Source organism: Dendropsophus ebraccatus, chromosome 4, assembly GCF_027789765.1.
Source record: "Dendropsophus ebraccatus isolate aDenEbr1 chromosome 4, aDenEbr1.pat, whole genome shotgun sequence".
NCBI classification, from domain to species: domain Eukaryota; kingdom Metazoa; phylum Chordata; class Amphibia; order Anura; family Hylidae; genus Dendropsophus; species Dendropsophus ebraccatus.
This window is the reverse complement of record NC_091457.1, coordinates 112,984,126-112,999,555: the sequence shown is the minus strand read 5'-3', so window position 1 is coordinate 112,999,555 and position 15,430 is coordinate 112,984,126. Positions and strand designations below refer to the sequence as shown.

The window sequence follows — 15,430 nt, the reverse complement described above, 5'->3', positions numbered from 1 at the left end:
TAACCTGTCTGCCCCGTTCTAAAAACCAACAAAAATCCATTTGTTTTGAGTCTCTTAGTTCTGAATTTTGTGGTAACCATGCTGCCTACACCTTTCCCCCAGCTCTCCTGCTAGTTCCCTGCCCAAAGCTTTTGAAGAACATCTCATTTCACTGCAGACTGGTGTCAGAAAGTGGCAGAGATTTATAATTTACTTCTATTAAAAAATATCCAGTCTTTCAGTACTTAACAACTTCTGTATGTTCTGCAGGAAGTGGTGTATTCTTTCCAGTCTGGAGAGCATTAGAGGTTTTCTATGGGGATTTGCTACTGCTCTAAACAGTTCCTGACATATACAGAGGTGGCAGCAGGGAGCACTGTAAAAAATAATACACTTCCTGCAGGACACACAGCAGCTGAGAAGTATTGGAGGATTGGGTTTTTTTTTTTAATAGAAGTAAATTACAAATCTATGGCACTTGCTGACACCAGTTGATATGAAAGAAAAACATTTTTGCTGTAGTACCTCTTTAGCATTGAAGATGTACCCCCCCCCCTCATTTAATGGACCTAGTCTAGCTGCTATGCCTTCTAGTTTCTGCACTGTATGGAAATTGGTTTCCCTGCTCATTTGACTGAGCACAGGAAAATAGCCTTTCCCCATGTCACTGGGGACTGGTGCTGTCAGGGAAAAGTGTAGTTTAGGTTACTTAAAGAGACTCTGTTAGTAGGTTTAGTCTGTCCTATCTAAGGGTAGCATAAACTAGTGACAGAAAGTTGAACAGAATGATGTATCACTTACATTGTTCTGTGCAGCTGATTTGGAAATATCCTCCTGAATACCATGGACAACGAGTAGTCCTCTCCATTATGAGCGTAAGCCCAGTAGTCCTGAATATTTATAAGAAGCAGAAAACTCCGCCCACCAGCTGCTGATTGGCAGTTATCTATCCATGCTGTTGGTAGGCACCAACTGTCAATCATCAGCTGAAGGGGTGTGGCAAGAATCCTTTTCTCCTGCATATTAGGAGAACGGCTAAAAAAAATGATGTAAGTAATACACTGATCTGTTCAGCATTTCTGTCACTAGTTAATGCTGCCCTTATTTAGGGCGGCATAAACCTAGTGACAGATTCCTTTAAGGGTCCGTTCAGCATAGAAATAAGATAACGTCCAGAGGATTTCTTGCTTTAATGCACACACACCAATACCCCTCATGTCAACTAGCCAAATGTATGTATGTGAATTTGGGGCAGTAGCTTTCAGACAAGCCCTCCCAGGAAGTAACAGCCCAACGCAGGGAGAGGAGAAATAACAGCCCAGCTTGTATCATATTTGCGGAAAACCATCTGCCACAGTTTGCTCAGTTTGTTTGCACTGTTTGGCTGTGTTTGCCTGCTCAGAATGTCCTATTATCTTCACCTATTTCTTCCTCTAAAATCAATCTGTGTCTATGTAATCATCAATAATTTATTGGTCTATCATTCAAATCCCATAAAAAAAAAAAAAACATTTAATAACTGTAAAGTCCTATGCCGATATGATGATAGAAGTAAAAAAAGAAATGTGTTTGGTAAAACCATTCTCGCTCAGCCATTTTTCTCGCCTGGATAATTTGAAGTAAATTCACCGCTACCCTTAGAAGAAGGAAGATTTTAAGTCTTTTTAGAAAGTCTTTTAGTTGAATATCCTTGTTTTCATCTCAACTTTCTTGAATGAATATTTCTGGTTTGTCCTCTTGTCTGTGAGAATGTACCAGGTGCCCCAGTAAATGCCATTGGTTACCCCACTGTATCGCCCTTTGTGATACTTTCCATTCAGATTGGCGGCCAAACAGGTGTCAAACCACCAGCCAGAACCATAGTAAGTGCCACAGTTGCCTGATGGATAATTATCATTGTCACTGTCATATGTTGTGAAATATTTATGGTCATGGTTGTAGTTTCGGCTGTAACTAAGGGCGTTCCCAGCATTGCCATGGTATTCCCGGGCAGTCAGTCTGTACTTATTTTGTTCACTAGCAATTTTGAACTTTCTGTAGATGGCATGGCGCTTGACACCATACCAGTCTTCAAGTTCGACGCGTAGATTATGTTGTCCTAGCCTAGTAAGACTGTGCAAGTTTTCATTACCCAACCAGTGCTCCCCTTGTAGGCTGCCAAATCCTTGTTTATAATCTTGCCACGTGCGGTTGAAGTCTACAGCGCCATCCTGTCGCCTCTGGAAAACGGTCCATCCGCCTCCATCGGTGACCATATCACAGTAAGCCTGAAAGAATTTAACAAAAATATATTTAGTCATACTAAGGCTAGGTTCACACTGCGTTTTTGCAATCCGTTAAACGTATACACTTTATGGAAAAAACGGATGCAAAAAACGAATGCAATCGTTTGGATCCATTTTCCATTTGCAAAAAACGGATGCAATTGTGTGCAATCCGTTTGGATCCATTTTCCATTGACTTCTATTATAAAAAAAAAAAAGGATCAAAGCGGATGCGTTTTTTTTTTAACGTACAAAAAAGTAGTGTCAACACTACTTTTCTGTACGTAAAAAAAAAAGCATCCGTTTCAATCCGTTCTTATATAATGGAAGTCAATGGAAAACGGATACAAACGGATGGCACACAATTGCATCCGTTTTTTTCATAAAACGTATACGTTAAACGGATTGCAAAAAGGCAGTGTGAACTCAGCCTAATTCTAACAAGGCAAGCAATGCAAACACATTTTCAGAAAAGTCAGGAGCATCTATTAAATTTTGAACAAATTCATAAAACCCTCAAGAATTATACTATTTCCCATAGACTATAGAAACCTGGTTCCATAAATAAATAGGCAATGTAACCATCTATGTCTAAAGTCCTATGTACACAAAGAAAAACAAAGAAAAATGATACTGGAATTTTTAGAAATTAACCTTAATTGGCATAGAATGTGTCAGTTTTAGGGCAGAAAATGGTGGATTTGGAGCAGAAATACAAAGCCCATTGGCTTCAATTGGATATTTCAATTCTTCAAGCAGAATTCAAGCGTCAGAAATTTACACACAGAAATTACTTTGCGTGAACATGGTTGTAGAATCCCATTAAAATCAATAAGATTAGGGTCCCCAGCCAGTGACTTAGAAGAAACTTGTGGCTATCAGCAAAATATTTCTATTAGGTATATCATATCGTGACTAAAGGTCCTATTACACGGAGAGATTATCTGCCAAATCAGGTAGATATTTCCCTATGTAATAGAGTCACCGATCAGCTGATGCAGATGCTCACTCATTTGCTGATTGTTGACTTTCACCATGTTCAAAAGATAATCCGCTATTGGAGGCACATCTCTCTGTGTAATCAGCCTATGGCTGATTAAAGTGGTTGGCCACATTATAGTAAAATTCTTATTTAGTATAAGTAAGTGTATTCACATTGCTTACAGACAGTAGCTCCATTTATACCTCATAGAGCTAAAATCAGATTCCCCTCTTCCAGGCTGTGCCGCCCTGCTTTGTGGCAAGGCTGTCCATAAGATGGCCGACATGGAGGATCATGTGACCTTACCCCGACCCCCCCCCCCAGTGTTCACCATAGGCATATACAGGCTCAGTGGTGGACACTGGAGGGCTGGGCATGGTCACATACTCATCCATGTCAGCCTTCTTATGGACAGACTCACCACAGAGCAGGACAGCACAGCCTGGAGGGAGGGGAGTCTGATTTTAGCTCTATGGCTAGCACCCTAATAATGTACAGTGAGTTATATTATACTATACTATAAAGTGGCCAACCCCATTAAAGGAAAGGGCTGCACGATTATTGAGCTGTGTAATAGGCTCTGTTAATGAGAGATGATATATCCCTTACCTAGTGGGTCAGTCTGTCTAAAACAGGCATAAATCTTGGTTAAAGGATCAGAATAATCTTATTACAAACTGACATAAGTTTGAGGCCTATATTTGGAATTTGGTACCAGGGTCAAAATCTGGTACTTCACACCACAGTCACACGTATGTATGTTGGCTTTCCACCACATATATACATGTCAGATTTTCAACATTTTTTTAACAAAATAAGTAAGAGTAACAAAACTATTATATTAAAGTCCAATATGATGTTTCCGTTATTGGGCAAAACAAAAGAAGAAAGGACCCAAATACCTCAAAAGGTTGTCTGGTTGCAATAGGCTGTATGGTGTAGATTCCATTGTCTCGGATTCCTTGTTTGTAGATATCCGCACAGTCCCTGGGGAATAGTCTTTCTGGTTTTTCTGAAGAGTCAGCTACCAGTGAGAATAAAGAGAAAGAAACAGAAATCTCACAAGCTGATTTACCATATTTATAACATGAGCAGAAATGGGATCTTAAAGAAGAACCCTGGCCAATATGAAAAATCCGCTGCAGGCAGGAGGATGCAAGAATCTATGCGTACCTGTCCCCATAGCACCACATCACAAGCTCACTGACTGCCACCGGGCTCCAGTTTCTCTTGGGTTCCAGTGCTGTCACGACCTGGTTGGAAGGCCTCGCCAGTCAGTGACTGCAGTGGTGTCCCATTCCAGTCACTTACTGCCTGAGCAGGCATTCCTGAGCTGGGTTGTGATGTTGCAGGAGCGGGAGATCCAGGAGACTGGCCAGGGTCTGTGAGCGGTGATACAGCACTGCTAGGGAACAGGGACAGGTAAGTATAGATTCTTTATTATGTTCACACCCTGCAGCTGATTTTTCATTTTGCCTGGACTTCCTCTTTAGCTGTCAATAATGGACAACCACCATATTGTTTCTAGGTCTAACATTCTGAGCTGATTTATAACATATATTTATAGCAATCTGAGCTGTGCTCTGATACAGCATTCCATAGCTCCAAAACTGACATGGGAATACAATATTGATGGCCTATCCTGAGAATAGGCCATCAATATCACATCAGTAGGGCCTTAGTCTCAGAAGCCCTGAAAATCAGTTTGTCAAAAAGGGCCTTGGCACATGGGTAATTACAGTGACCTCCTCATTATTTACCTGACCATGTTATATTAAGTATTGGTTGTGCTACATGTTGCATTCACTTGACTCTCACCTGCAGATCCAAGGTTTCCAATGCTCTTCAACATATGAGGCATTTCTTCCTTTGTTTCTAGGGTCCTGAGTCGTCGACTTTCTACAACAAAGACTTTTTGAGTAAAGGCAAAAACAAAGGACATAGTATAACTTGGTGAAAAAAGATAAGCAACATTACAATATAGCAATTAAAGGGGTTATCAAGGATCAGAACAGAGCTTCTTGCTTCCAACAACAGCGCCACTCTTGTCCTCAGATCGTGTGTGCTATTACAACTTGTCTCTGTTCACTTCAATGGAACTGAGTGGCAATACTCTTAAGAACAGAGGACAAGAGTGTTGCCATTTCTGGAAGAAGGCAGCTCTGTTTTTCTAATCCTGGATAACCCCTTTAATTGTTCAATACTTTTGCCTCTAAAGTAAGGGAAATGTCCATTTTTATTTGCTCTAATGTTTGAAAATAAAGCAAAATAAAATGGCATCAAAAATCTCCTACCATATTGGGTGGAAATCTATGCAGATCTATGTATAATAGTGTGTAGGTGGAGTTATGTATGATTGTTTGACTACACAGTGTTTGTAGTCTGTAACTATGGAGACACATAGCTCTGCATAAGAGTTGAATATACAAAACTGTACATAATTTAATCAATTTTTTCTAAGAATATATTAAATATTTTATTTTCTCTTAGTGCTTTTTATAAAGTAAAAATAGTAAAAAGAATAACTTTCTACAGTATAATTCTGTCACTATTTTGAGGCCCTGAAAATTGTGGATGGTGCCTAACCCCCAGTGGGCATCTTCCAAAAGTCCTGGATTAGTTTAGCTTTATTCTAAAAGTTCTTGAAGAACGTTGTAAAGGCCATATTGTATATAGATGTAATGACTCTTATTTTCCCTATACATCTGCCCTCTTAATAATACTGAACTGGCAAATGCACAGCGCTAAGCTACAGACAGAGTGGGGATTGTGTGTGGGGAGCAGAGAGAGAACGCTCTTGTCTTTGTTTAGTGGAGCTGGGACGGTCACATCAGAAAGCTGGTGTCAAAACTCTTCCAACTTTGGAGAACATCAGTGCTCAGAGGGGCTCGTCGGAGCATCAAAGATGGGACCACATTAAATGAGCCGCACAATACTAATTTCCCCTTTGTTGATATTTTTCTTGTTCCACTTCAGTAATTCACGTAATCCTAACAACGTTCTCTTTTAGTGTGTGGTTTTTTTTTAATGAATATTGCCACGTACTGATAAATACCCTACTATGGATTTAACCCTGCTCTTTATTGCCTTTTTATACTTTATTTGGCAATTGTAATATGCATGTGATCCTGCTGATAAAGCTAATAGATAGATAGATAGATAGATAGATAGATAGATAGATAGATAGATATGGGAGGGATGGATAGATAGGAGATAGATAGATAGATAGATAGATAGATAGATAGATAGATAGATAGATAGATAGATAGAAAAGGGGGAAAGCCACACTTCCGAATCCAGGTGGCGGGTGCTGTACGGAGTAAGTCCCTTGGCTCGGGATCCCAACAAATACAAAAGAAAATTCCGCAGCACACCAGCGTCAAGTGAAAAGGAGTGGTATTTATTGCATGTAGCAAAAAACACAAAAGGGATGCAACGTTTCTGTCTACTCCAAGACCATTGTCAAGCATGCTTGACAATGGTCTTGAAGTAGACAGAAACGTTGCATCCCTATTGTGTTTTTTGCTACATGCAATAAATACCCCTCCTTTTCACTTGACACTGGTGTGCTGCAGAATTTTCTTTTGTAGATAGATAGATAGATAGATAAATAGATAGGAGATAGTTATGGGATAGATAGATATGGGATGGATATGTGGTGTACGCCCGACGGGTAACTTTCTAGTTGACGCCACCTCTATGGTGGTTGGTCGGAATATAGCTCAGCCAGATGTTAGGTTGTCGTGACGCCAGATTCGGTTGGGCACACAGGTATGGTGGCACAACAGTTTATATTTTAAATAGGCTGGCTATAACCTTTCCCCTGTGGTCAGTAACCTGCCGGACTGTTTGGGGGGTCCTTGAATACTTATTACGCTGGTCCGGAGTGGAGTTGTGACCCATCCGCAGAAAGGGGAGATGACCCAAGGAAGATGCAATGGCTTTGCAGGTGCTTAGAGAGGTTGAAGTGGATCAGAGAAGTAGAGAGGAGGATGTCAAGAGAGTCCCAACCCAGGGTACAAATGTGCTCTGCTGGAACTTTAGAAGGAGAATAAGTAGAGTACTTGAGAGTAGAGAGAATACTTGTGCCCGTGTTTTGACTCTTCGGTCTTTGCACCACTTATTGCCCACCAGTGTCGGGCGACCTGTCCTAGAGGGTGACAAAAGCCCCTTGTTACCTGGAGATAAAAGATAGAGTACATAGGCTTCTAGCAACTTTGCTCTATCCGGAACAGTTTCTATCTTGGATACTGTTCTGCACTTTTAGACTGGTTCTCGGTATGGGTTGGGGTGATCCCTGACTTGTCCTCTCTAAGTGTGCGTTCAGCACTGCATAGTGTGTGGAAGTGCTGCTTTCAAGAAACAAGTGCTAAGGTGTCTCATGTGCATCCGTTCTCTACAGAGACCAACAAAAACTGTACACAGGGGACCTGGTAGAAGCCAGGGCCCTCCTTGGCTACTACAGGGACCTTTCTGGCTTGCGTCCTTCCTCTACAACAGCCAGAGTAAGACTCACTAAGGTGTGGCTACGCTTCCTCTCCCCATGGGACTTCCTTCTACAGCATTTGTTAAGGTGTGCAGTGAGTGGGTGAGAAGAGAGTGCAAGAGAAAGAGAAGGGTAGATACAGGTAGAAAAGAGAAAGAACTCCCATTGGTGCAAAGATCCTAAAACAATAACCCTTTAGTTACATCCAGCTGTGCAATACTTAGGTACACAATATACATACTGGCGACATCTAGTGGCAAAACTTAGGCACTACTTCATCACCACTTTTAAGAAGTACAGACTTTTGAGAGGGGTGTAAAGACTATAAACACGCGTGGTGGGACACCACAGATAGATAGAGAAAATCTCAGCTTCTTCTTTAAACTTGTCTAAACTACTGCTGAGTGCATACTCTAGGGAATATTCTGATTTGGCATGTGGATTACCACTGATTTATTTAATCCTGCACTATAACAACACCACAATAAAACAATCACTTGATAGCAAGTTTATAGTCAGCATTAACCCCTCGAATGTGATGAACCTGCCCTGTATTTAATGGCTAGTAAAGCTTTCTGGATAACAATGTACCACTGCATAATGGCAGCAGCCTAGGAAAGCTGGGTGATAACCCCTACAGAAATTAATGGCAGACTGTTTGCTACTAGTCATTTATATAACAGAACATTAAAAAAGTTTTTATGTAATAATTTAGTTTAGTGAGAATCATCCAACATTCCTCCCAATCATTTTTTTTTTGTTCACTATTGATAACCTGAAGCCTTATGGGAAGTGTAGTTTAGCAATAGCTGCATTATGTTCAGCCCGTTCCCAACGTCAAGCGCAGCCAATTACCAGCACTATACATACATAGATGCAGCACAATGGTCTCTGATGTCTTTGAGGAGACAAAGCGAGCGGCTTCTGTGAGATCCTGGAAGAGTCATTAATTATACTGAAAAATCATTAGAGTGAACACATGAAAGGCTTCCACCTCTAAACCGCGAACAAGGACTGGGGTGGACAGTCAAGGCCCTGGGAGCAGGAACCTGGAACTAACTTGTAGAGATTCTCAATCATCTATTCAACTACAGGCAAATAATCCAAGAGGATATAAGGGAAATGTGAATTTAATGATACAATGTTTATAACTATTGTTAAACTGTAGAAACAGCAATTCATATCATTCGATGCAGTAAAGCTTGTCAAGTTACATAAAAAAGAGAAAAATAAGTTAGGGTTGTATTACATGGCCCGATCACTAAGTAAATGAGCACAGAGCGCCTAGATCAGCGCTTGCTTATTGAGCCTATTACACACCTCGATAATCATGCAGCAAGGGCTGTATATATATATGTGTTGGTGATGATGTCCGTGCAGCCCTTGCTGTATATAGTAAATAATGAAATATATACTTTACCTCTCCACACCCCCCGGTGTTCTTCTCATTTCTGTCCTCTCACTGTAGCTGCAGCTGGACCTTCAGGCCCCTCAGCCAATCACTGGCCGAGATAGGACAGTGCCGCAGCCAGTGACCTGTCACTTCAAAGATCGGTGTAGAAGCTTCAACGTCAAGGAGTGGGCAGAAACCAGAAGGACATTGGGGAGCGTGGGGAGTTATCTATAAAGTTTTTTTTTTTTTTTTTACAGTCATCAGCTGGTGCTGTGTATCACTCTTATATCATATGATATGATCCGCTGATGATGGTTGTCTTTATTACATGGAGAGATAATCTGCTGAATCTGCCTGATTAAGCAGATTATTTCTCTGTGTAATAGGGCCCATAGTGTAGAGATAGCAGTCTCAGCCCAGATATGGTGTCTCTGCTACATTACAAGACCAGTACCAAATATTTCCTGTTAGGCAATACATATATTTCTTTGGGGTTCAGGAACTTCAAGTAATTCCTCTGACAACTTGTTTTCTAAATGTTCCTTATCCCTGGCAGAAGCACAGATTTCACATTGCCTTTTGCTGATTTATGGATTCCAAGAGAAGTGGAGCTGGGGAAGTGACAACTCTTTAAACTACATTTCCATCATACCTAGAAAGTAGTGTTTAGCGAACTTCATGAAAGTGTCCGGGTTTGGCAACTTCTCTGAACCCCAACGCTCGGCATTTAAATCCCCTTGTCGGAAGAATTTGAATGCCGCCCTAGGAGGTTTATTGATTAGCGGCTGCATAAAACTGACTGTGCTATGGCCACAATATGGGTAATTGGAATGCGGGCACACTGGAATGGCCCCGCTTCCCAAATCAAAAGAAATTAGGTTGATCCAGGATGAAATCTATTAAATAAAAGAAAAGTTTATCCAGGATGAACTTCACTGAGACTAGCTGTTCTGTGACATGGCAGTTTCAAAGAACAGCCAGTGTCTTACGTTGTGTGAACCTGGCCATAGGCTGAATCCATGTTTTTCAGGTAGTCCTTGGGCTGCCTCCACCTTCTCCTGACAAGGGGAGTTAAATGCCGAGCATTGGGGTTCAGAGAACTTTCAAGGAGTTTCCCGGACACTTTCATGGAGTTTGCTCAACACTACTAGAAAGTCAAAGCTAGAGTAATTGGGACATCTTCCATAAAACCAGTATGTTTTATTCAGTGTCCATATTTATGTTGAATATTTAGACCAGGGGTTAGGAACCTTGGCCATCCAGCTGTTGCAAAACTACAACTCCTATTAGGCCTAGACCGCTAAAGCTTGGGCTGTGCAGGTATGATGGGGGTTGTAGTTTTGCAACAGCTAGAGGGCCAAGGTTCCCTACCCCTGGTTTAGACTTATGATAGATGTGGCAAATACTTTCCTATTTACAAACTGAATCGCAGCCAGTATCCCGTGAGGGTGATAAACAGTGTTCTCCACTGTATAGCTTCTGTAATATAGTCTGATTCCTTGGTGTCTAACTCTCATAACCAAGAACACATTTACACATTCACTCTCAATTCTCATTTCACCTCTGGTTTACCTCTAAGAAGATAAATGTAGGTAGATACCTGGCAGATGTGCATAGCCATGTATTAAACAGAATAGCAGTGCATTGGAACAAGCCTGTGTAACACTAGAGTACATCCATCTTGCACATCCTGTGTCTGCAACACTCCCCACCAGATTTATGCTGATCATACATGAAAGAAAGAGAGGCAACAGGTTCCCCGTCTGGGATCAGGCTTTGAGTCAGCAGAGGAAAAATTGTATCATATTCTGAATAACTAGGGGATTGAAGGATTCCGTTGTCCATTGGTATCACATTTATTTAAGCAGGGAGCATTATGAGGATCTATAAATCTGCTGTGCTGGGAATCCGGTGTCGTGTGTACTGTAGAAGAGCCCAGTCACTCAGAATGGAGATGATTAGGGCATACACCATAGAAGTCTCCATGCTCATATGAAGAAATGACTGTAATGTGATTGATCACTTTATGAAGTTAGTCCAAAAAGGATGAGCTGTCAAAATGTAACCAATTCTTAAACCATGTTTTCTTAAAGGGAACCAACCACCTAAAAGTAAAGTTATAACGCTCTTAATCTATCCTAATACGCCACCTAACACACTTTTCAAATGGATATCTATAGCGTGGCTTTCTGCTAGGTATACCCTAAGAACATACTTCATACTTTCAATTCTTGTGCTATATGCCAATATAGTCATCTGGGGGTTTCTGCAGGTCCAACTAGTCACGGTCCTGAGGCTGGGTTTCATTGTAATCACACCTCTATGCATCCGACGTTTTCATATCGGGGGACATCGGTGTCCTATATCTGCTGTGCTGCACATGTGCAAAACTGCCTCTGAACAAAGACACTGGCTGCTAGGCCCCCCTCCGCACAATGACTGTGGCCCTGTGGTGGCACTGTAAGGAAAATATTAACAAAAAAAGCAATTGCATTCTAAAGGCTTCAATTTACACTACTGAAAAGTTGACCAGACCCACCAGTTTTGGCAGGACGAGCCAAACATCTAATGTGTGGGGGAGAGGAGGATTTTGGATGGATGTTGGATTTTGACATAAGCTGACAGTAGGGGTTCCTGGCAGCCGATTACTCCTCCCCTCTGGATTCAGAACAAATGATCCCTTAGCCTGGATGAATCTTTGGCCAACCACTAGTAAAGGTGCATGGCCACCTAAGATTGATCAACCCCTTTAATAACGCAGACTTCTTGAGTCTTCTTGAGTTAGACTGTTCTCTGTGGAATGCTTCCAATAAATTAGATTTAATACAGAGTTAAGAAATCTCAGTGTTTGACCAGGATAGGTTCCAGGTGAACATTAAGTTTATTCAATTTTAAAATATATGACTTTTGAAGGTTGATAGTCCAGTAAATGTTCTCCACTGTATACAGCACATATTATGTGAGAACTCACATCCTCCACTTTCCATCCCCTCTCTGGATGAAGGATACAGGGCTGGTAGACCCACTGCTTCAATAACTTATTTGAACTGTTGCCTAAACAATTGCCTTGATGACGCAGAACTTTCCAGCCTTGACTTCCTCTTTTGGCCTCACTCTCTCTCTCTCTAAACTCTCCAACGTTAAATCCTGCCATTCAAAGGGGGTTCAGAACTCAAAGTTCACAGCAGTTGATGTCATAGAAACTCCTAAGACACTCTGAGGGGATTCGAGGTAACCGCCATTCCCAACAATAAAACAATTCAGTAATATGTAGCGAGGGGTTAACTCATTAAATACAGATCACTGCTAATGTACATAAAGGAAGGGTGACAGTCGGGTGTATTTCCTTGAAAATGACCCTAATATACTGTCTATAAAGTCCTAGCTTTCTGTATGCATAAAATCTACACTGATATATACAACCCTAATATGAAATCTATTGGGAATCCAGAACTATGAAGAGTTAGAACATCTTTTGTTGACAATGTCCAAAAATGTGTCGAATAAGCATTCTGAATTATTGGTGTATAAATACCTGGACAGGTTGTTAGCTTTTGTGCACCAGAAATTGCTTTTAATGTAATTGTACATAATCTAGATTATGTTCCAGGGCAGAGCTTCTCTCTCATGAATATACTTAAGGCTACTGTGCTTTTGTTAAATTTTCTTTATATGAAAGGGTTCCTTGACATTAAATTCATAGCAGGATATCCTGCTGGTGAGAACCCCAGTGGTCGGTTGAAATTTGAATGTGTTCAGTTTCCCAGCAGCGCCACCAAAGGCGAAATGAAATAGTGCACAGCTCTATCTGAAATAAGTGAGCTGTGTGTAGCGCACAGATGTTTCAGAACCAGCACTTTGTAGCTGCTCTCTGCTCTGTCTAATAGATGGAGATTTCTATCAAGGAAAAGTATGGAAGCTACTATTATGCCCAAGTTAAACAGGGTCACAGACCACTAAGTTAATAACTCCAAAGATCTCTGGTCTAACATTTAAAAAACTGTGGAGTCATTTACCAAATCAGCATCTAAGATTTTGTTGATGGGCCTTCTTGGATGCTGGTACTTTGCTGACCAAAGATAAAAACTTATTTTATGTAAATCTAAAACCTGTTACCATTTCTGTCACTGCACAGAAAATCTCAACTACTCATGATGTCTATGAGAAATGTATTTCTGTAAGATACAACAGGTTTTGCCCCGGTAACACAACTGGAGCAAAAATAAGATTGTGTATGGACAATCTCATCAACCATCTCACTGTGTATGAAATACTAAAGTTACTGATCAGAGAACAACCACTTAGTACAGGAGATCCACATGTGGCTCCTCAGATAGACTGCAGACAGCTTTACTATACTGCCCCCTATATCTAAGGTTCATAGTATCTCCAGTGGAATCCTCCATTCATCAAAGTTCTAGAGGTTTCATTGCTACCAGCCCTCATGTCTATGTTAACAGTGGATTTTACTGATTTCTGAAGGCTCTTTTTGATATTGTTGGCTCTGTCATCAGTATTTTCTATTACTTTGTTATTACTATTGCCAAAAATAAGTGACATCAACATATGTCAAAAATTTACACCAAGTGATGGAACAAGTTTCTAAGAACTCACCTAATGCAGAGAGTTTTTGAACAGACTCGTTGCAGGGCAGTTCACATCCAGACAAGATCCCCAAGAGAAGTACCACTAGTGAGTTGAGTCGTTCTTCTATCTTGCTGAGGTTCATCTTGCTGTCCTCTTGTAACTTATGGAATAGGGAAGTAACAGACTGGAGATTTGACTCCAACAAAGTCAACCTCTCACCTACACTTTTGGTCTTTGGGTTTTGTGGTTTGGTGTTTCCTTCACTTCCAGACTGTTTGAGGGTTTGTTTGAACTCTTGGTTACCTTCCTGGTGGACTTCTTTAAGTTCTTCGGGAGTAGGTTGTTCATCTGGAAGAAGGAAATGCAACCTGCATCCATGAGGTCCATCACAGCTGGCATCTGCAGGTGGCATTGCTACAAGATGCTCGAAGCAGGCAGGGTCATCTCGTCTATCACTGCAGTCAGGATTCTCAGCTGCCTCTATATCTGGCATCAGTAATAAGAACACAATCCATAGCATCCTCTGGTTTGAAAAACTTCTCATTGCCTCTGCTCTAGAACTTTTTTCTAATCCTTCAGCCAGTATCTTGCATGCACAAAGTGGAAAAAATAACCTGTGCAAACTCTCTTCACTTTTTTACAGGTTGGGCAATGTCCCTCTGTACACAACCCTTCACAGGCTGGGAAATCCTCTGAAAGAGCTTCAAAGCAAATGAAGATAGTTTGTGTGTGAGGCATGTACCAGAGAGGAGGGGGCTTGGGGTAAGGGGGAGGGGGGGCAGCTTGTAAGAGGGGAGAGGAGGGACTGGAAAAGTCTCAGAGAACACTTGAAACAAAGATTAGCATCTTGCAGCCCATTGAAGAGCAGACTTGGTTATGTCTAGGTGAATGGCCTCTGTCTGATTATTATTATTGTGTGTGCTTGTTTGCCTGCGAGGACTTGACTGGGAAGGGTGAATTCCCAAGTAAAGGGAATATCCCAGGTACTGCCATTAGTACTACAGAAAGTTAACACTGCCATCAGCTGGTATAACAGCATAAGGTGAACAATACAAACTTTATTATAATATACTCTGAAATATAGAGAGTAATTTAGGCATAGGGAAAAATAGATATATAGGGGCAAATTTAATGAAGAAAAAATATTGTTATTGCTCATAGCAACCAATCACGGGGTTCCACAGCAGTGTAAAAAATTATACCAAAGTTCTGATCAGGTTGCTATGGGTAACAAGGCTAGTATTTTTGTTAGGCGGTAACTGTAACATATATAGATACATATTAGGATTAGAAAATGATGTCTTTTGCCTGTTTGTGGGTTGTGTCTGTTACTGCATCTCAGGCCCATTGCAGTCAATGAAGTTGTGGACAGGTGTGGCACTATAACGGTGCATGCACTGTGAGGGGTATGGGCTCCACTTTGCAATCACTTTGACAGTGTTTGATCCAGACAAATTACAGATTCCAAGTGCTGGTGAAGACAGCAAAGGCGCACTACACATGGTAGCCTAGAACAAGGCGCCTGGCCACGTTAATGCACCTGTGCTGCCTCCAATCGCTCCGGCACATGTGCAGTATTATAAACAGGGTTGAATACAAAAAATACAGCCAAGGGGTGGAACTAAAGTCAAGGGGGCAGGAGGAAGAAGGAGGAGAGGTGTTGCAGGCCTTGCAGGTGTTGAGTCACACGACCGGGAAGGATTGACTGTCAGCAATCGTATAGTTTTTCGGGTTTTTTT

The 15,430-nt window shown here is 41.2% G+C and overlaps 1 protein-coding gene across 1 annotated transcript; it reads right to left on the bottom strand.

Moving 5' to 3' along the window:
* Window positions 1–1,655: 1,655 nt before the first annotated feature.
* Window positions 1,656–14,235, bottom strand: LOC138789148 (fibroleukin-like). The gene is made up of 4 exons (XM_069967752.1): window positions 13,719–14,235; window positions 5,044–5,124; window positions 4,128–4,249; window positions 1,656–2,246 (listed from the first exon to the last, which is right to left on the bottom strand). The coding sequence occupies exons 1-4, from the start codon at window positions 14,233–14,235 to the stop codon at window positions 1,656–1,658; spliced, it is 1,311 nt and encodes a 436-aa protein (XP_069823853.1).
* Between the last annotated feature and the right edge of the window lie 1,195 nt (window positions 14,236–15,430).

What these genes read in the sequence shown, in the direction of transcription:
- LOC138789148 (XM_069967752.1), bottom strand. Translation starts at nt 14,235, where the DNA reads ATGAGAAGTTTTTCAAACCAGAGGATGCTATGGATTGTGTTCTTATTA. An exon ending in TCAAAAACTCTCTGCATTAG is followed by an intron (nt 5,125 to 13,718) that starts GTGAGTTCTTAG and finishes TCTTTGTTGTAG; the next exon opens with AAAGTCGACGACTCAGGACC. An exon ending in CAACCAGACAACCTTTTGAG is followed by an intron (nt 2,247 to 4,127) that starts GTATTTGGGTCC and finishes AAATTCTTTCAG; the next exon opens with GCTTACTGTGATATGGTCAC.